The sequence below is a fragment of the Kogia breviceps genome, chromosome 6, assembly GCF_026419965.1.
Source record: "Kogia breviceps isolate mKogBre1 chromosome 6, mKogBre1 haplotype 1, whole genome shotgun sequence".
Taxonomy (NCBI): Eukaryota; Metazoa; Chordata; class Mammalia; order Artiodactyla; family Physeteridae; genus Kogia; species Kogia breviceps.
Genome location: NC_081315.1, coordinates 116,323,156 through 116,345,063, shown reverse-complemented (window position 1 = coordinate 116,345,063; position 21,908 = coordinate 116,323,156). Strand labels below are relative to the sequence as shown.

The 21,908-nt window shown below is 47.4% G+C and overlaps 2 protein-coding genes across 5 annotated transcripts in view; one reads left to right on the top strand and one right to left on the bottom strand.

Annotated features, from left to right (window-relative positions):
- Nucleotides 1-7,551, top strand: part of LEF1 (lymphoid enhancer binding factor 1) — a 120,849-nt gene extending 113,298 nt beyond the window's left edge. For all 4 annotated transcript variants that reach the window (XM_059067680.2, XM_059067679.2, XM_059067682.2 and 1 more), the window contains one exon: nt 6,361-7,551. Coding sequence is in view for 2 of the 4 variants with exons in the window: in XM_059067682.2 (XP_058923665.1) it covers nt 6,361-6,440 (80 nt within the window). In the remaining 2 variants the exon portion in view is untranslated. The remainder of the gene's footprint in view (nt 1-6,360) is intronic.
- Nucleotides 7,552-17,273: 9,722 nt separating this feature from the next.
- The window catches only part of HADH (hydroxyacyl-CoA dehydrogenase), a 50,827-nt gene continuing 46,192 nt past the window's right edge, over nt 17,274-21,908 (bottom strand). The window contains exons 7-8 of the mRNA XM_059067685.2: nt 19,101-19,217; nt 17,274-18,119 (exon numbers count right to left, since the gene is read on the bottom strand). Coding sequence (XP_058923668.1) covers nt 18,001-18,119; nt 19,101-19,217 — 236 coding nt within the window. The 3' untranslated portion in view covers nt 17,274-18,000. The remainder of the gene's footprint in view (nt 18,120-19,100; nt 19,218-21,908) is intronic.

Below are 21,908 nucleotides of genomic sequence, written 5' to 3'. Positions count from 1 at the left end.
TCATGCCATTATTCTACAGTGTAATGTACCATATGGTAAACGGTAACAAGGAATTGATGCTGTTTGACCCTTCTAGATGACCCCAAATAATGGGGCTTTTAAAAAAATCTGCTCTTTTTAATTTATTGTGTCTTCTTGTTCTGCCTAGGACTGTGTACCCCTCCCCTAAAGTAGTTTTCCTTCTGATCCATTCTGTAGATTTGGGAACCAGAAAACAAAGCTTATTTGAATAATATATACATTAAAAGTAAACGGGGCCTGAGTTGGCACATGGGTAAATATGTTTTGGGTTTTTTTTTTTGGTTGAATTTCTTAATACCTACAGGGGGACCTTGAGGCCTTTTCACTTCCTGTTCCTCAGCTGTGTCCTTTGGGTCTGAAGCTGCCAGTTACAGATCCAGAGCAGTGGGGTGAGACTGCCTAGAACTATCTGTGAGCCTAAGCAGAGTCACTCTATTCTTTTTGACAGAATGAAGAGAAAAAAAAAATGAAAGCACCTCAGTCAAACAGTAGTGCCCGCTTTTTTTGCTTAAGTCCTAAGTCAAATCTAACCTGAAGTTTTCTAAATTTTTAGATATCGTCTCTGTAAATATAATGACAAACTTTTTTTTCTTTTTCTTTTTGCGGTACGCGGGCCTCTCACTGCTGCGGCCTCTCCCGTTGCGGAGCACAGGCTCCGGACGCACAGGCTCAGCTCACGGGCCCAGCGGCTCCGCGGCATGTGGGATCTTCCCGGACCGGGGCACGAACCCGTGTCCCCCGCATCGGCAGGCGGACTCGCAACCACTGCGCCACCAGGGAAGCTCTATAATGACAGATTTTTTGCTGCCCTCTTGGGATTACTTTTCCCAGCTATCATTGTGTTTCTGCAGACATTCTATTTTATAAGATACTTTGTAGTATTTCATTAGAGATTTTCCAGAATTCTCTATTGGTCGTAATTTTCCACCGGAAATTCTGTAAATAGTATAAATCTTGCTTTTACCCCCCTGAACATGCTGTGTGAGATTGGAACAACAGAAACGGAACTAACATTTCTGGACCACGTATTCTGTCCTGGGTGCTCTAATAGAAGCCTCTCCATCCCGTCCTTGAGGCAGCCCTGTACGGGGAGAGATCTCTGCCCTGTTTGAGGGATGAGAAAACGTCAGTAACTTGCCTGGGGCCACATACGTGGCTGGTGTGCAGCAGGGACAGGCTCACACCTGGCTCTGTCTCTCTGTAACTCAAGTCTCCACCCAGTGCATGCAGTAACCAACATTCACTGAGCCCTTTCAGATGCCAGGTACTTACCAAGCCTGTCACGTGTATTATCTCCTTTCATCCCCTCAGCACACGTTATGAGGTAGAGCGACTTAACTATTTCCATTTCACAGACGAGGAAACGGGTGTGGCATGTTCAAGTAACTTGCTCAGGACAACTCTGTCGTCAGAGCTCACGCTCAGAACCCACAACGCACTGTCCCCTCCCTAGACCCCGTATACTTAGACACGTAGACGCGTACTACATGAAAGCGGAAAGGAAGAACACACAGAAGTGTGCTCATTCTGTTGCCTCATTTCTAGGAGGTGAAGTTAGCATTTTTAGTGCAGGAGAACTTGTAGAGAGAAAGGTGAACAGGATAAAGAGTTTGGAGGTGGGTAGATGAATCTCCATAGTTCCTGTCCTCCTGAAGCACTTTAATATACAGAATTAAAATGGGTTTTGAGGGTCTCTTATTCAAAACTTTCCTCGAGAATGTGTCAGCAGTGTTCCCAGCGGAGGTGAAGTTCTAGTGGGTGAGACCTACACTGGGAGGCCCAGCCAAGCAATGGTGGTGTACATCCTCACAGGGAGACACAAAGGGCTGATCAGGAAGAGAAACCATTAGCTGCAGATGGGAGACCAGAATTTCCCCCTCGAGCAATTTATCAATAGTTCCAGGCCTGTCTCAGGGTCATCTCGGCATTGCCGAAGTCTGCTTTCACTGGTCACAGTTACGCTTTGAATAACCGCACAGGAAGGAACCGCACAGATTCAGTGACCCTGCCTCGGTCTGTATAACCTGGATCCAAGCCCGGGGCCAGTGACCCCTTGTCTCACTGACCCCTCCCTCCCTCTCTCCCTCTCTCCACATTCTGGAAATCATCTGGTGTCAGAGCTGTGGCTGGCGGCTGGGAGACTGACTAGCTTGATGCTGGGACTTCAGGATTAGCTCAGCTGCAGAAAGGAGAGTCAGCGCTAACCTTCCTAACCACGCGTTATCATTTCTTCTTTTTCTCAAATACTGGGTCGTACTTACTTTCAAAGACCTGAAGGGGGCCTTTGTAGGTTATACTTTCAGTCTTAGAGATTTAAGTTTCAAAGTTACTTTCTTAGGCCCTTTGTTCTCTCACCCTGCTTTCAAACAGAGCATATAGCCTCTTGGGGTGGGCGGTGGGCCAGATGGAGACCACCTCCTCCGCCTCCGCAGTGATGCTGACTCGTGATGGGCACGGAAGGCAGGCAGGCAAGGAGAAGCAAATGAGTGATCATTTAGCCCCGACGTGTGCTGGAGAGAACTTAGGTTTAGGGCTCAAAAGCTAATCCTGCCACCTGTAGGTTGGGTGACCTCAGGCAAGGCCTTTCGCCCCTCCCGCAGCGGGATCCTTGTGTGTAAACGCGCTGAAGTCAGCGGAGCTGTCGTGATGGCACGACGTCGTGTCCCAGCGCCTGGCAGAGCAGCGCTCAGCACACGTTGCTGTTCTTCCTTCCTCCTCACCAGCTCCTGTGACCCATGGGGAACCAGGAGGCCTGGGGAATCTCTAGGGGCTCCTCACACCAGCCGCTAACAACCAGATGCCTCAGTTCCCTCTCGGGCAGCAGGGCCGGCCCAGCTCTGTCGCGCTCGCTTCCTGCTCTGGAAGTCCGCTCTCGGCGTACACAGGCGGCTTTGTGCGGCGCAGGAGTTCACGCCCTGAAATGGCAGGCTTCCGTCCGTTTGCCCCGAGGTGGGGCAGAAGCATTTAGGCAGTAGGCATGAGGCGGTGTGTGCTGCTGTGAGGAGGGCGATCTTTGCAAAGCCCTTGCCTCTCTTCATCTCTCACAGATCTCTGATACTCCCCCCCTCAAATTTCACATCATAACTAAAAACACTTTAAAGTTTCCCACTCCTTGCTAGTAACATTTGGGAGGGGGAGGGAGGAGCTCTTGCTCCAACCACCTTCTTTTTGGGGTTGCTCGCCATTTCTGGACGAGGAAGTGAGCTTACAGGCACGGCTCAGCTGAGCCGGTGGGTGGGTCCTGGTCACGCGCCGCCCCTCCTCCCACCCCCACCTCGGCCTCTAATGGGCTTGTTTCCGCAGCCCCTCCTGCTGGGAGGACAGCCTGGGAAGGGGGCTGGGCTGCAGGACCTCAAGGATATGGGCTGGCCACGCGCTCCCAGTGGAGGCTTACGTTGGCATGTAAGAAGAAGGAATTTCCCCTCTCCCTCTCTTCACATCTTTTGAGCCAAGGCCCAGAAGGCCCTAATGCCTCGGTCGGTGCTGGTCGTCCTCCAGACGCAGGGCCCTCGTGAAATCTTGAGATGTCCCGTTCCCGCTTGGGCTCTTAATGAGCGACTCCGCCCGTTCGGGTTCCTGCTTCCATTTGGTTAGTGGGATATTTTGTCCAGATTGGAGTCTGGTCCAGGAGAGGAGCTTCCTGGGTTTCAGCTGGACGGTGGGGGGGAGGGCGTCTTCCTGGGCTTCCTTCGCACCCACTCAGCAAATGGCCCACGTGGTGAGTGCTGGCGGAGGGAAGCCCAAGCCTGACGTGGAAGCCGGGGCTCCGAGCGCCCTTTGAAGCGGGCGCGGTAATTGCGGCTTTGATTACACCGACTCCACCGCTGGGCTGGGCTGGGCTGCGCGGGGCTCGCCTGGCCGGCCCAGCTTCAGCTGCAGCCCCCCGTGAAGACTTAGATGTGGGAAGTCTCCCGTCTCCCGAGCCTCATGCCTGTGGTTTTTTGAAAAGAATCTTGATTTGACCTGTTTTATGTCTGTAAAGCAACACTGCAAGGCTTTTTACCCCCATTTCTCCCACCTGGGGGTAAGACTGGTCTGCCCTGGTGACCCTATATTTTAAAGGAGCAACCAGGTTCAAATAAGGTGCCTTACTTGATAGACGGTTTCCTTGCCCACTTATTTAAATACTAGCTACACTATAAGGAGAGCATCCCCGGTGGGGGAAGAGTCGCTTTTTGGTTGGCAGTTGAACAGAGCACCTCTGAAACCAGCTTTTCAGGAGGATTTATAAGAGGATACTAAGATAATGAAACAACAGTGGGGAAACGTGTAGAAAGCACTGGCTTTATTAGGAGATGTTGAAATTCTTCCCAGGGCAGCGCATATTATCCTTGTGATAAATGGCCACTCTGGCCAGCCGGGATCAGGTTAGTAATTATGTTATTATGCTCTCGAGAGGCGGGGAGGAGGAGGCACTTTGGGTGCCGTGAGGAGAGGGGACGGCTCGGTGAGTGACGGTCAGCGCAGGGGAGTGGAGGCCGCCGCGGGGCCACGCAGGCCGCTGACCGTCTTGACTTCGGAGTCAGCCTGAGGCTGGGGTGGGCACGGGTCCCAGCAGAAGGACAGTTTGTCTCCGTGAGCAGACAGGCGCTCCTGGCGGCTGAGGCCAGTCCGTCCTGAACCACAGCACTGGCCTCCAGCTGCTGTGCGCGCCTCGCCCGGGGCTGCTCGCCATTTCTCACCAGCAAGAGCGACGGGGCTGGGCCTTTGAGAGTCCGGGAGCCCACGCGCCGTGTGAATAGGAGTCTGCGGGCGCTGCCTTCACCCCGGCCCGGGCTCTGCTCCTGTCTCCTTGGAAAGCCAGGGTCCATCCTCCTGTGTGAAGCATCTCTACTCTGCTTCAAGTTTAAAAACCACACCGCTGTAGTGTGGTTTTCCTGTTAAATGGGGGAAGGTTAATTTTGCAGGAGAATAGGAATTGAAATCGACATTGAAGACGTCATTCTGTTGAAGGCAACATTCTGTGGCTGATTTCCTCCCATTTTGCTTTTGCTTGTTTTCTTTGTTCACTAGCCACCCGCGTAAACAGTTTCTTCTCAGCTCTGGTAAGTCATTTTGAGGGACAGCAGCAGCGGTGGTGGTTGCCGTGATTCTGACGATGCTAACGCGTGGTTGGTAAGAGCCCTAATAGCAGGGCTCACTGCGCCCCGCACTCTCTGAGCCCCTTAGAGGCATTGGCTGGGCCCGTCCTCACGGCTCCCGGGCTACAGACCCATCTTCTCTGAACAGCGTGGTGTGGACTGTAAACTCGCTACCCAGAGTTGAGTTGAGTTTTCATCATTAAACTATCTCAAAGCTTCCTTTCATTGCTCCTCTAAGATGTCTTTCCACTCAAATAAAAAGCATAAAGGAATGCACTCCACTTTTTAGAACTAATTTTTTTTTAAAGGAAATGTCTGCTAATAACAAGGACACTGCAGGGACAGAGCGTTGAGATGCATCTGAGGTGCCAGACCCAGGTAGAGTAGGTGCTTCCCTGCAGCTGGACGAGGCGGTCTCCCCAGGTGCGAAGCAGGGGAGGTGGATGCTCTCCAGAGAGGAGTTGACCTTGGGGATGCTTTCACTTTCCTTTTGTCTTTGTCTCATCTTGTTGCAATGTTATATTTTAATCACTTTTAAAATCTCAGATTATTAAAGCTTTGGGGGATTTAGGGATTCTCCTTTCTGAATGCTCTTATCAGCAATATCTTTAAATACTTGTTGAGTGCACATTCCAAGGCTAACGTTAGAGATCCTGGTTGTTACGAAGGAAAAAACTCTTGAGAATTGAAAAGTCTAAGACTGGAGAAGCGTGTGCACCTCAAGACTGAATGTGAGCGGACATAGACCCTTCTGGTCACCAGGGGGCTTGTTGTAGGAGTGTGAGGGGCATTGACTAACTTGCCTGTGCTTTAGTCTCATGTAAAGTCCTACAGTGGCTCCCCACCGTGGACTAAAAAGACCAAACAAACACTTTAGAATGACAAGTCTTCCCCTGATCTGGCCATTGCCTGCCATTAGGATTCATGTTTGGCCGTTCCCTCCTGATGTTTTTCCAACATTTTTTTTTTAAACCATGATCTAAAAAGTATTATGTGTATTTCACATCAGAACCCTGTACATTTATGTACATATACATGGAACCAGGGTAAACATTTCAGTAAAGTACACTTATTCTCTAACATAGTCTGAGGATTTAGGGCTACCATAGGGCAACCTCCTTTAGCCATCACCAGATCAACAACGTGGATTAATTAAATGCAGAGATCTTAAGACATGTGCCGTATGAAGTAGAGGTTAAAATCTGTAAAGGTCGGTGGCAAATTCACATTCACAGTACTTCATTTGTTCCTTCTTGAGGTGGAAAACGAAGCTCGTTCCCAACGTGCAAAGCCAAGGCAGCGACCCCGGGACCTCTCCTGGAGATGGAAGCTTGTTGAACACCCAGACTGTCTCCACGGCTTGCCCAGTCGACCCCAGAGGAGAAATGACACCAACTTCACCCTGAGGTCACTGCTAGAGACGCTGATCCATAAAGACAATCACTGCCAAACCCCCTTTCATCTACTCCGAGAGCCATGTTCCACAATAAAAAGCATACAAGGTTTTTCAAAAGAAAACACATGAGAATGCTAGGCAGGCCCTGGGTCAGCTGAGCAGCTTTCCTCCCCCGTCTCCGCCGTGCACTTCCCAGAGCATCCCGCCTCCACACCTGTAGCCTCCTGGCAAGGACAGTAACTTGGCTGCTTTTGCCTGCCCCGAGCACTGGGAGCAGCCGCAGCACAGCCGTCAGCATCCCGGAGGGAACTTGTGGAAGAGTTCCCGCTTTGTTTCTGGCTTATGTTTGTTTCTCTTTTCCTCAAGCTTTTATTTAACAGTGCAAAAAGGATCGATCATGTTTGCTTCTTTTTTTTTTTTTTTTTGAACTTGAATTTTTTTAATTTACACTTTTTAGTTTTAATCTTCTTGTATATTTTGCTAGCGATGAGCTTTCTAAGTAAAATCGAAAGATCTGGAAGAGTTTGAAATAAAAACGAAGTGAAAAGAAGCCTTCTTCTTTTGAGGGATGTCTTGTCCGCTAAGGGGCTTCTCCGTGAATTACGTGTAATAGTGGCCTGTCTTTGTAAGGTGTCCGATAGAGCTAAGTAAACGTAACAGCCAGTCCACTCTGTGGGTAGCAGTTGGCAGTCCTCTTTCATTTTATTTTTCTTATGATCTGTTCTCTTTTTTTTAAATGGTAAACCTTAACAGATACTTTCAGCAGACCAGTTTGCAGTGAATTTTCATTTCTTTCCTTCTCACCCCCTTGTTGTAAAAAGCCCAGCACTTGAATTGTTATTACTTTAAATGTTCTGTATTTGTATCTGTTTTTATTAGCTGATTAGTGGAATTTTAAGCCAGTTGTTAAAATGAGCATTGATGTACCCATTTTTTTTTTTTTTTAAATAGCAAGGCACAGCCTTTGCCCAAAACTGTCATCTAACGTTTGTCATTCCAGTTTGAGTTAACGTGCTGAGCGTTTTTTTTAAAAAGCTTTGTAATAAAACATTTAAAAACAAGTCTTTTTTTTTTTTTTTTTTTTTTTTTTTTAAAGAGTGAAGTTCCTGATGACTTGCAGTTGGTAATGGTGACCTAAATCCACAGGCTGGGCCAGAGATGGTGTGTCCACATGACAGGGGTGCTGCCCGTGAGGCTGCCTCGGGGACAGGCCATCCCCCCATCTCCAGGCCATGCAGTCCGTAGGGGTCCTCCTGCAGCCTGGAACCCCACCTCCTCCTCTCCCACGGGTAGATGGAAATCAGGGCAACAGGATTCAGATGGGAATGATTCTCTCCCTTTCTGAGAACCCAGACATCCTCACGGGCTCCAGCCGGCACCTCTGCAGGTGTGCTGGTGCAGCCCGTGGTCAGAGCCCATGGCTTCTCAAAACGGGTCCCCGAATCAAGGTGGTCCCTGTGCTTTAACTCCCATTCATCTCCCCAAAGTCGACATTTTCCCAATTTTGAGTTTGCACTCCATAATTCTCCCTTAAGCATTTGTTATACTATATATAGGTTGGTATCGGATTTAGTAGAACCTCCGTATTTTAAGTTTTAAAACATCAGCATTTCATGGCCTTCCACAAAGCTTCCACAGTCCATTGAGCTAGTCTGAAAACCACCGACACCACTGATCTAACTTCAATGTCTTGCTGAAATTCTCGTTCTGTTTCCTTTTTTCAACCTTCACTACAGCTGGAGAACAGCTGGCTACCATACTTGTAATAACCCTCCACATACTGTACTTGAAGATTGCCATTAAATCACCCCTCAAATTTCTCTTCTCCAGGCTAAGTAATCCCAATCCCTTGAACCTTTCATCATTGGTCCTTTAATCATTTTCATTAGTATCCTCTGGAACCTCTCCAATTCCTCTTCATTTAGTCCTAAACTTGAAGCAGGGAAAAATGTCTATTACGTTCAGGGGACCTACTGGTTAAAGGTTTCATATTCATTTGAAACTCTCTCTCTCTCTCTCTCTGTTTTCTTAACATACATGAACCAAGAAGTTTTAACTGTATAAAGCTGCCACCGTGCTCTCTCCAGAAGTTAACTAGAAGATCCGAGGAAGTGTAGGAAAAACCTAGGGTGTTACTTTTGGGGGGAAAAAACAGGTCATAGCAACACATTGGTTCTTCCGAGTCTTAGAAAGAAACTGATTAGTGATAAAAGTCTGTCAAGTGAACAGAGCAAGGAGAGTTGTGAGACTTGAGCCTCCGCCAAAGCCTACTCAAGTCTCCTCTCCCTGGGTTCCTCCTCCTCTACGTTTATGTGACGCAAAAAATGGGTCAACAATATTGAAAGAAATGGGTTGTTTGAATCCTCCAGGCCACAACTTGGTCCCTCCTAGTTTTCTATTCATATTTCCTCCAGAATAACTTCCTAGATAACCTGGACGTCATGGCACGGTGCTCACTCCTGGCCCATTCTTCCCAAATCCTGCTTTCTGCGGGCAGCAGTTTTGGTGAAAGGAGAGTCCAGAGTCCCCGGAGAGGCACACACAGACCAAGGGACATGCTCTCCTGGGGCGACTGGGCAGACGGACTCCCTTCCGGCCACTGCTTCTGTTTGCTCTTGCAGCGGTTCGGCTTCGGCTTCCTCCCCCGCAGCGAGCTCGAGGCTGGAGCCTGTTGCAAGAGGAGGCTGGCCAGCCTCTCATCGGAGGTCACAGCTGACGCGCCGGCCCTTACCAAGCAAGGGGCGCTTTCCTTGTGGCTTTAGTTTGTTTGGTTGCTGGCAACTACCTGTTCGGCTGGGAGGAGCCTTGGAACACCTTCACAACTATGGCTGTCCTAAATACAACAATTTTTTTCCTCTATACTTTAGGAAACTATGTCTTTTCCTCTAGAAGGTTGAAACAATATGGAAACTTCTGGTCAGGGGCCCACGAGCAAGAACAAGATGTCTGCAGGGCTTTCTTTTTAAAGGAGAAAAGTCACAAGGGAGCGACGCATGGTCCCGACAGGAAGGAGAAACTTAAATTCCACACGACGCACTAGTTAGTTGTACAAGTTGCTACACCTGCCACAGGATGTTATCTTGCATACACAGAAACTTTAAGAGCTGCCCTGTGAAGCCTGACCTCCAGGGATACGTACATGTATACGCGTACAAAATCTGAACCGCTTTTTAATAGACACTGAAGAGTCTGAAGTTAAGCATCTTAATATTAATAGAAGAACGGGATTCTAAATGCCTATGTATGTATTATGGGAAAAAAATAAGATGATTGGTTTTGTTGGCTATTACTTAGTGGATACCATTTTGGCAGCTGCAAACTTCCAAAACTTCTCCAGCTCTCCAATGTGGAAAACCTACATTGTCTCACTCTGCAGCTAGGAGTGGTTTTGAGGGAGACAGGAGAATATATCGGGTATACCGAGACAGCCAGTTAAAATAAACGTCACTAGCATGAATCAACCTAAATTAGAACTTGCCTAGCTGAAGAAAACTGCTCTTGTTGCTTACCGTCGGCAGTGTTGCAGGCCAGTAAAGCGGCGTTAAACAGAACTGGCCAATGCACTCATTCAATACCTATTTACCTGCCCATGGGCTCTGCTGAAATAAACGTTTTCCACTAGGAAACGTTTCCACTAGGAAACGTTTCTGCTGTTTGTAAGCTTGTTCACCACCTGCATTTGTTATAATACACAGGCATCCTTCTCCCTGAATAGTAATTGAAACTTAAAAAATCAGTTGCTTATAACGGAAGGAGGTACACGGTGGGGAAAGCCCAGGTTTGGAGTCGCGCGGAGCCGGACAGTGTCTGCCGCGCCCGCTGTCAGGAGCTGTGCGCTTCACCCCTGTGCGCACACACCCGCGCGGGCTGAAGAAGATCTCACTGACCTCCGCGAAGGTACAGCGAGTGGAAAATGAGACGCACCCCACACATACAAAATCCACACGTACAAAATAACTAGCAAATGAAGTTCCCTTTGAATTGCTTTAGAATTTGTTATTAAACAGTTTCTGTTTTCCCCAATGTAACAAAATAATACTTTGGTTTTGTAATGCCTGTAGCCATAGAACATATGAGCATTTTTCTTCTGCCCGTGGAAGCAGTTGGTAACCAGGCCTAACCACTCCGTTTTGGACCAAAGAGCGAGGAAATGGTTACACTAAGGGGGCAAAGTCTGGATTGTATTGGGTCGTTTACACTGATGTGTTTATTAAATATTTTTCTTTATCTCATCTCTAATAGCTTGAGATGTTACCAGCTCAGTTAAATTTTGATCTCCATTAAATACATGGAGAAGAGAACACTGCCTACAGAGACTTAATCACACAACTGTTTCTCTTTGTAGTCACAATGAGATTAGCAGATTAGTCATTCTCTTCTCTGTCTGTAACTTAATTGTCTCAGAATTTGAACTCACTAGAATCACTAAATTATGTTCTACACTGTAGTAATATTTTCTCCCACCAGGAAGAAGGTGCAAAACAACCAAAGTAAAATGGAGCCCCACAAACTGGCCTGTTGTTCTTACAGGTCCTATCAACGTTGCTCAGCTGGAGAAAGGCAACCCACGGTTTCAAAATCTAGCTCGCCCTCCATGCCCGGCTCTAGCCACCATGCAGCGTACAAAGCAAGGCCTGTGCAGTGCTTGCTGGGAGCTTAAAAAGCCCAGGGGTGCCTGCTGAACCACTTCATCTGATCCCCACATGCCAGCATCTGGCATAGGCTATGCCTGCTCCGATTCCTAGGACCCAACTAGCTGGGACTCTTCTTTGCTCAGTGCCTGGTCTCAGGACTCCAACCCATCCAGGTGCCCCTTACAACAATGGGCCCATTTTCAGAAGACCTAAATAGACATTTCTCTAAAGAAGACATACAGATGGCCAAGAGGCACCTGAAAAGCTGCTCAACATCACTAATCATTAGAGAAATGCCAAGCAAAACTACAGTGAAGTATCACCTCACACCAGTCAGAATGGTCATCATCAAAAACTCTACAACATTGTAGAGACATGGATGGACGTAGAGACTGTCATACAGAGTGAAGTAAGTCAGAAAGAGAAAAACAAATATCGTATATTAATGCATATAAGTGGAACCTAGAAAAATGGTACAGATGAACTTGGCTTGTAAGGCAGAAACAGAGACACAGATGTAGAGAACAAACATATGGACACCAAGGGGGGAAAGCGGCAGGGGGGTGGGGGTGGTGGTGTGATGAATTGGGAGATTGGGATTGACATGTATACACTGATGTGTATAAAATAGATAACTAATAACAACCTGCTGTATAAAACAATTAAATTTTTTTTAAAAACTCTACAAAGAACAAATGTTAGAGAGGGTGTAGAGAAAAGGGAACCCTCCTGCACTGTTGGTGGGAATGTAAATTGGTACAGCCACTATGGAGAACGGTATGGAGGTTCCTTAAAATACTAAAACTAAAAAACAAAAAACAAAAAAACAAACTAAAAATAGAACTACCATATGACCCAGCCATCCCACTCCTGGGCATATATCCAGACAAAAGTATAATTCAAAAAGATATACACACCCCCGCTATGTTCATAGCTGCACTATTCACAATAGTCAAGACATGGAAGCAACCTAAATGTCCATCAACAGACGAATGGATAAAGAAGATGTGGTACATACATACAATGGAATATTACTCAGCCATAAAGAAGAATGAAATAATGCCATCTGCAGCAACATGGATGGACCTACAGATTATCATACTAAGTGAAGTAAGACAGAGAAAGACAAATACCACATGATATCACATGTGAAATCTAAAACATGACACAAATGAACCTGCCTACGAAACAGAAACAGAATCACGGACAGAGAACAGACTGGTGGTTGCTAAGGGGAAGGGGGCTGGGGGAGGGATGGAGTGGGAGGTTGGGATTAGCAGATGTGAGCTATTATATATGGAATGCATAAACAACAAGGTCCTACTGTATAGCCCAGAGAACTATATTCAGTATCCTACGATAAACCATCATGGAAAAGAATGCGAAAAAGGAATGCATAAATATGTATAACTGAATCATTTGCTGTACAGCAGAAATTACCACAACACTGTAAATCAAATATACTTTCATTTAAAAAAATATTGATAGAAAGAAAAAAACAACTGGCCCATTTTCATGTGCTTTCAACCTGAATGCAACACTCAATATTGTGGCCACAACTTTTATTCTGAAATGTTAGGAGCACTGTGTCTATTCTCCCCTCCAGTCCTTTCCCCTGGAGCAGCAGGGATGGGGAATTTCAAGTAGTGATGAGAGGCCCTGGAGCACAGAGTCTCCAGGAGGCTGTGACGCACAGGGATGGGGCGGGGACTGCAAACCGCAAGAAGAGCGACAGAGATGTGTTGTCCCCAGACCCCCCGGCACTGCAGGCTAGCGTGACTTTAACAAAACGACGCTCGCTAGCACAAGTCAGCCCCTAACACGTGCGAGCCTTAACCGGCAAGGGGGGACAACAGAGAAAATCAAGCCTTGAGCATTCGTGACCTCACACAGGCCTCTGACCTAAGAGCATCGAGCCAGCTACCGGCAGAATCCCCCAAGAAACCCAGTGCTGAAAGGGCAGCAGCCTCTCTAAACATTGCCACGCGCACGCGGCTGCTTCCCAGCCGAGGAGGTGTGTGCGTTCGCTTAAGTTCTGCCAGCCGCGCAGCGTGGGGGCGGGGAGGGAAGGCAGCTCGGTACCGCTTCCCTCCCTCACGCATCACCTCTGCATCTGATGCCAGTTAAGCAGGTGTCACCTGCGGGCCTCAGGGCGGACAGCCTCTCCTCTGGACTCAGAGGGCCGAGCACGGCCCCCGGCCCAGCCAGGGCACTCCCGCTCTGCCCGCCTGGCCCCGCCACGAATGCATGCTGGGTGGGGGGCTGCCCTGCAGCTGTAACACTGAGGTGGAAGAGCTCTGGAAATCCCCTCCCCAGGGGTAGGTGGCAAAACCTCCACGCGGCTCCAGAGTGAGGCTTTCAAGGTTCGGTCCTTCAGACGCCTCAACCAGAAAACTTCGCGGAAACGCGCCTTCCTCCCCAGGCCTGTTTGGGTGGTTTCTCAGTTTCCTGTTTTCTAAACCCAGGATTTCCAAACGTGGTGGAGTCAAGTGACCGTTTACGGGGAGTTCTCAGTCTTAAGTTTTCCCTTATAACATGTGCTCGGCCGCCTGAGGACAGGCTACCTGTTTGTGGCGGACTCGAGGCCCGCAGGCCGGCAGCGGCCGCAGCCCTTGCGCCTGAAGGCCTGTCTCCTGGCTCGGCCTTGCCAAACCCACTAGGAGAGCACGAAGTTCGCCGCTGCTTCTGTCCCTACACCGCCCCCTTCCCCGACTTCTGCACGTGTTTGGCGAGTCTTGGGGCCCTCTCCTACGCACTTGCTTTCCTTCTGGGGTCCTGAATCTTCCACAGTCTACTGCCCACACATAAAACGTTAACTCACCTGGGTGACGGCCACCTCGCTCGCTCGCTGGTTCTTGCGTGCTTCTTCCTCCGGATCAGCCCTGACACAGGCCCTTCCGAGCCTTGGGAGACCCTTCTGGAGGAGCTGCGGGGTGGAGTATGGAGCGCCCGCACTTTTCTCCCAGTTGTCCCCGCAGCTTCACCTCTAAGGCTCCCTTTCACGCAGCTCCCTCCCGCAAGCATAAAAGGCTCTGTAAGCCTGCAGGTTCTGGGGAACCGTGGCTTCCATCCAGTGGGGCACAGAGGAGGGAGGCAGTCACGATCAGCCTACTGATCGAGGCAATGAGCTCAACACCGGATGTCCATCATCTCATGTGGTCCTCAGAAAGCCTGTGGGGTAGGCCCCGCCCCATCACCGTGCCCATTCTGCTAGATTTCTCCAGAAGATAAGTAACTGCCCGCCCCCACCCCCAGGTTAGGCTACGTAAGTAAAGAGAGTACAGCTGAGTGAGTGCTAGAACCCAAGTGTGTTTAATTCCAAAGCCCATGGTATTAATCACTTATACCGATTAATTCTGGAACAGCTACATTTGGTCATTTAAAATAAAACATTGAATAGAATTAGTATCAATGATGGGATTTTTCTGTCTTTCAGGAGTTAAAATTTGTTCTCCCATAGAAATAAAAACTGATTATGAAATCGAGTGATCTTAAAAATAGCATTTACACAATCAAGTTGGGTTGAAAATGCAGCAATGCTTCCATTGTTCAAAGCATTTTTTGATTACTATTTATGTACCATCAATGCCTGTTTACAGGAAAATTAGTTCCACAAAATTACAGCCACACCTTGTATTTCTGCTAAGACTTAATCAATTAGTTACTTAGATTGAAATGTTAAAGGGATTAAAATCAAGACAAAAGCTTGTTTCAAATGTGTGACAACTATAACTTGAAAACTATGAAAGTGTAATTTGTGTATGTTGTATAAGCGGTGACTAACACATTAGTTTTACCTCTTCCAACAATTAATGGCTGGGTCTCAAATGAGCTTTTAAAAGCTGACACGTTAAAGAGTCAGAAAACTTACCATAGAACAGAACCCAGTGGGGAATCATTTTGTACCGCCAGAGTTTATACTGTAGTTTCAAGATCTGTTCCTGCCTTTCCCCCATGCTGCATTAGTTAAGTCCCCAAACTGGAAACAGACCTTACAACTGATGCCAAGAGAAGTTAGCCAGGACTTCCCTGGTGGCACAGTGGTTAAGAATCTGCCTGCTAACGCAGGGGACACGGGTTCGAGCCCAGGGCCGGGAAGATCCCACGTGCCGCGGAGCAACTAAGCCCGTGCGCCACAACTACTGAAGCCCGCGCGCCTAGAACCCATGCTCCGCAACAAGAGAAGCCACCACAATGAGAAGCCCGCGCACCGCAGCGAAGAGTAGCCCCCACTCACCACAACTAGAGAAAGCATGCACGCAGCAACGAAGACCCAATGCAGCCATAAATTAATTAATTATTTTTTTAAAAAGAGAATTAGCCAACCATTGCTCCCTGAGAAACTAACAGTGAAGCTTATGGACATTAAAGGGCCACAATTTTTACTTTACAAAGACATCTTCGGAAGCGCTAAAACTACCCTTCAGAGAACGCCATCTGGCTAAACATAATTGAAGTCTGGGTGATGGCTATGCTCAGAGGCTCACTTAGTCTTTTCCGACAAACTATTTCATCCATCGTACAGCTTTCTTTTTAATCTCAAATTTTCATTTTTCTATTATAGGAATACAAATATTACTAATAAGGGAGTACAGGAGAGAAGGGGGGAGAGTATGCTCTTGATCTAAAAATCTAGTAATTACGTTCAAGATGTGACCAAACACCCCTGGCCGCTGACTGGAGGAGAGTTCAGGGAAGAGAGGAGGAACGGCATTGGGGAAGCCAGGCCCACAGCCCCGCCTGGACTTGCCCTCCCTCCTGAACAAGTGCAGCCAAACACAGTGGAGGCCAACCCAAGCCCCTACGGTTCCTGCTGAGGCCGTTTCCAACACATACCGCAGCAAACAGCAGCAGCCGTCCTGATTTGAAAGCACAGGACCTGACTGACCACGGAGACCCTTGTCCCCACGGAGCCCTCGGCGGGCAGCAGCTGGCCTCACCCGAGAATGCAGAGACGGGGCTGAGAAAGCCGCTCTCTGCTCCTGTGTGTAAGATGTTCAAAATCCCTTCCCGGACTCAAACGTGGCACGTGGAACAGGATTTTTGAACATGATAAAGAAAATCTTCAGAGGCCAGGTGTTCTGACTTTCTGGCAGGCTGAGTGAGCTGAAAACCCTCAGGCAGAGAAAGGTGGCTGTGACCTCCACCCTCACCGCAGCAGGCTGACAGTCACACCACTGAGTTCTCTCTTTCCTGGAATTCAGCGGTCCAGCAAGAGCCCTGCCATTTCCAAAACAAGGGCCCACAGCCTGCGGGCACTCCAGTCAGAGAACAGAAAGAAAGAAAGGCCCCTCCTAAGCCCGGGGCTCCTGTCAAACAAAGGTCAGGAGCCAGCCTGAGAGTGAGCCAGGGGGCTGTCTGACCACAGGGTAACCTTAAGGAATGGAAATGGTGATGGTGTCACAGGTGCTTCCTTTTATCGTTAGGAAATGTTCTATAAGAATAACCTACACGTTTCCTAAACCAGGTTCTATGTGTGGTAGAAATGTATGTACATATTAATTTTTCCACTATGCTATAGTTAGATTCAAGTAAAAAAAAATGAATAAGCTCCCCTTTATCCACTATGAAATGGAGGGCGGGGGGGAAATCTCTCAACCGCTGACACTGTGGCCCAGGATACCAAACAAGGATGCCCCTTTGGGGGACAGTCCTGTTTGAAAGGATTTGAAATTTTCAAATTTGCTATTTTGTATTTTTTTTTTTTTTTTTTTTTTAATCATTGAAACCTAGTTCTAATCCTGGCTCCGCCACAGAATTTCTGGTGTCCTTGGGTACATCCTTTCAGCTCTCTGTTAATGAGGCCACTGGACCTCAGGGTTTCTGATTTCTTTCCAGCTTCAAAATTCTATCTTGGAAGTCACTTTCTCAAGCCAATGATTAAAAGAAGCTTATGTTACACTGTTTCTTTTTGTTGGCAAAGAAGAAACAGATGTTCCTTAAAAAGTGTTTTCTGCGCCCTTATTACTGCTCTCCGGGTACGCAATCTGGAGTGACGGCTGCAGGCAGGTTGCACAGGAACACCTTCTCCTGCCACTCCTTCCCCTCCATTACCACGCAAAACAGTGACTACAGGCCAAAGAAGACGGCACAGCTTCTGCCTAAATTACCAACCTTTACTTTTATAACCATTTAAGCGTATTATGATTTTAAATTATACGTTTATTTTAATTCAAATTTTCACAGAATAAAAGACTGCATTTCATTCGAGTCAATCTGCAGCAATTATTTCTCATGAAAAAAAAAAAAAGACAATAATCACTCAGATTTCAGAGGTGAATGAAACCTCTTCCTGCAAAAACAAAACACATGGAGGTGTTCCCACCAATCCAGAAGCAGCATCTCGAAGATGAGCTGAATCAAGACATGACACCTGACATCATGCCCAAAGTAGGGTAAGGCTTGAGGCTGCAGGCAGCAAATGTTCCGGTAAAGGCGAGAGGCAGGTGCTGCTCGCGCAGCCCTCCAGAGACACACCAGACGAGTCAACGGCTCGCCGCTCTCCCGTGTGGCAACGGACGGACACAGGGTGCTCTCGTTACAAGTGAATGAGTTCAGGTTCAGGACACTCTTTACAAAAACGACAAGGTTCAAAATAAATGTTTACTCCAAGGCACCTAAGGTGTAAAGCTTTTTAGAAAATACACAGAAATGAACAAACTAAAAAAGGGAATTAGTTCTCAACGGAGGAATCGGCTATTACTGTAACTACTGTAAATAATTCGTTCCGATAGATTACAATCAAAACGCACATGGAACAGACTGTGCTGTGTGAGGGAACGTCTGAGCGAAGAGCATCCCCTGGGCACTGGGGGAGCTGTTGGCATGTGCTTACGGGGCTTCTTCCCAGAGCCAGAGAAGCTGCGCATCACTTGTATTTGTAATATCCTTCTCCAGTCTTCTTGCCAAGCTTATTCTCTGCTACCAGCTTATTCATGGATGGGCTGGACTGAAACAAGGGGTTCTTTGTATCCATTTCATGCCATCCTATTGAGAGGAGGGAAAAGAGCTTCGGATGAAGTGCTGGGTTTAAGTCTCGGCGTTCCAGGGCCAAGTCTGGAGGCAGAGCGCGGGGAGAGGGGTCCCTACTCTGATGTGGGAGAATCCCACGGGCCTGGTGCCACTCGGGCCAAAACGGCAGAGGCAGAAGGAAGGCTGAGCATGAGCCCTAAAGCGGGTGTGCTGCCACCAGGCCGCGCCGTTCGAGGCCCAGCTCTACCAATGGCCGTCCTGTTCATCCGACCCCTTCCTGGGAATCGCGAATGCCAAAGGTCCAGGGTCACAAACAGAACCCATTCACCTGGTGGTTAGACCCCTCAGTGACACAGTGAAATGACTTTTCAGCAAATCCGAATTTGCTGCCACTGGTATTTTGTACCCTCATAAAATTCAAAAGCTCATGCTTAAACCAGAGCCCTCCTTGCTCTTCCCGTACGTATTCTTTGTGCAACTTGGTATTATGAGGTACATTCAACTTCGGTAGCCCAATTTTGGTTACTAGTTTAAACCTGTCTTCAGAGCCACTACAGTAAAATGAATCCACTTTTTAAAATGGTTGTGCGTCTTGAATGCAGTGGTTACACACATCAGCATATGTGATAGAATGACTGTGTACCAATGTTAATGTCCTGGCTTTGATACTGTACTGTGGTTACGATATAAGATGGAACCACAGGGAAACTATATAAAGGGGTACACAGGCCCTGTCTGTGCTGTATTTGAGACTTCTTGTGAATCTATAATTATTTCAAAATGGAAAGTTAAAAAAAAAAGTTGCCTCATGAGGAGAATAGGCAATCACATTTTTCCTTCTGCCATTTCACTTAACCTTTAAGCTGGTGGGGCAGGACTTTGGAAGGTCTACTAAGACTCGTTATCTGTTTAAATAGGCATTATACTTCAATTCACAGTTGAGAGAGACTACCTCAACTAAATTAAAGACAGACAACAGAGAATTCCAATTCTTACCGTCCATGATGAACTTGGTAGTATCCAGCCCAACATAATCGAGAAGTTCGAATGGGCCCATGGGGTACCCAGCGCCCAGCTTCATAGCAGTATCGATGTCTTCCTTGGACGCGTCACCTACACAGAAGAGGGCAGTGCTGAGTCACCACCATCCTTCCCACAATCCTCCTGGTCACGTGCTGAGTCCCTGAATTACTAGTATTTTACATATTTGCACATTCAAAAAACATCTGGAGTCAGGAACTCTGGCTGAGGTAAGATTTTTCTTAGAGGTAAATGCCAAATAAATAGGTCACAAGATTTTCAAAGCTACTCCACGAAGTTACTCTGTGAGGTGAATTCTAGAGCACTGCAACCTTGTTCATGGAGAGAGAAGGCCCCAGTGGCTTGGAAAAATTAGCTACTTTCTAATGGATTGGGAATCACCTTCTCTGGAATAACTTACTAAAATATCCTTTAAAGCGAGGACATGTTTTTGATTGATAAATGGCCTTTTTGTTTTTCTATGTATTGTATGTATATTTTTCTTTTCCAGCTTTCCTGGTTTTATAAGTAATGAGCATCCCTCTGGAATCACATGCACACAAACTCTTTAGTCACGATAATGTTTAAAGGAAAGCCCAAACCCGATTCAGCAACGCCATGCAAGTGTGCTGAGGAGTCAAGGGCCAAGTGCTTTTTTTCTTGGAATTTTTATCCTTCACATAATGTCCTTGGGTCACAGAGGTCTTTACAGAGAACAACCTGGTCCCTTTCTCCAAAATCAGGACTAGCCTATAACAAGTGTCTATCTAGAATTTTGTTCCAAAGCATAAAGAAATGGTCAATTATACTAAAGCTAAATAAAATTTAAAAGTTATAAAATACTTGAGAGATTTCACAACCTAAATATTTCAGATTTTTAGGCATGAGGAACCAGAACTACTTAAACATGCATAAAGGCTCTGTTTTTAAAAGCATATGGGGGGGCTTCCCTGGTGGCGCAGTGGTTGAGAGTCCACCTGCCGATGCAGGGGACACGGGTTCGTGCCCTGGTCCGGGAAGATCCCACGTGCCGCGGAGCGACTGAGCCCGTGAGCCATGGCCACTGAGCCTGTGCGTCCGGAGCCCGTGCTCCGCAACGAGAGAGGCCACAGCGGTGAGAGGCCCGCATACCGCAAAAAAAAAAAAAAAAAAAAAGCATATGAAGTACTAAGGTAATGCCAAAGGATTTCAAGGCAGTTCAAGATGATTAAAATACCAACCAATTACTTCTTATGGGAGACATTATCAGGACTCCACTGATTAGTCAACCAGAGGATCCTGAGAACCATGATTTGAGCTTCAGGCCGTAAGAGAGCAAAAATGATCACATACACATTAGCCTTATCAGGCAGCCTCACTCCTTCATTCAACTTTTTTCTATATCTGTTATGGATCAGACAAGCACTCCAGTGTTCACAGTACAACGGGAGGATTTAGATGTGTAAAGTACAAATTTCATCATGACAAGTGCTGAGGACCCATGAAGACTCACACGGCAGCGTGGGCAAACACGGAGAGATTTACTCATCCTGCCACGACTTCACCGCAACGGCCACCCAGGCCCGGGTCCTGGCGGTCCTGAAGAGAATCCCAGGGAGGGGCAGGGAAGGGCATTCCAGGGAGCAGGAACAGCACGTGCAAAGGCAGGAGTGAGAAAGAACACGGCAGCTGATGAGTGCATCATGCGGAGAGGATTTCATTAGACTTCGAGGGTTCTGGGGTGTCAGGGCCAGAACGCTGGAACGGCAGCCCAGGATGCTCCTCTGGCTCAGCTCCTGCTGCGCCCTGTACTGGTACCCTGTCCTCAATATCCGCAGACCTCTGCTCAGGTGTCACCACATCAGGGCCTCCCCCTCCTCCCTGCATATAAACTAGCAACCGTCAGGACTCCAGGCTAGGACTCTGGCCATCCCCTAGACTTTATCTTTCTCGGGGATTACTGGTCACAACCTAACATGTTATCTATTGGTTCATTTGCTACAGGCAGTCTCCCCTCATTAGAATATAGGCTCCCTGGGGATAGAAATCTCATAGCATAATGGTTCCAACTTACCTAAAGCCATTTAATCAAATCAATATTCAAGACAGACAATAAACCCTAGAGTCAAAACTGTAATTCTAGATTCAGAGACTCACTTGACTAAAATAATATGAAGACACAGCACATCATGGAAAAAAAATCTAAAAAGCTTTACAAAGTCAGTATAATTCTAAAAATTCTGTTCTGAGTAACACAGGGTGAGGCAAAAAGAAAAGAGAGAGAAATAAAATACAGACCGGTGTGCCAAGTGGGAGTTAACAACACATGGTATAGACCAGTAAGTTTTACCAGTAATAATTTTTACCAATAATAATTTTAGACCAATAATTCCTACTCTTTAGAATCAAGCATTTCACTCGGAACCTGACACCTGCTCCAAAGAAAATGCACACAGACAACAAAATTCTGCATCAAACTTAGGAGGCTCATGGGACCCATCCCCACCCCCAGCTAAGAGCCCCCAACTCTGAACAACAAAGAAGGGCATCCTCAGTGAACTCTCAGCTCTTCTGCAGGCCTGAGAACCTGGGATCTGCCCCAACAGGCTTCTTCTGCCGGCTCATCAGCACCACCTACCGACCATTCTTGGCATTAACAACAAACCAAAGTCACAGCAAAAAAATCAGAACCGCAGTGCAGCCACCATTCCTTTATTCATCAACAGCTACCTAAAGCCTGTCCTACACAAGCACTTTGCGGGGTATGAGGATGGGGACCCAAATACTGCCGCAGAAAACAAGAGT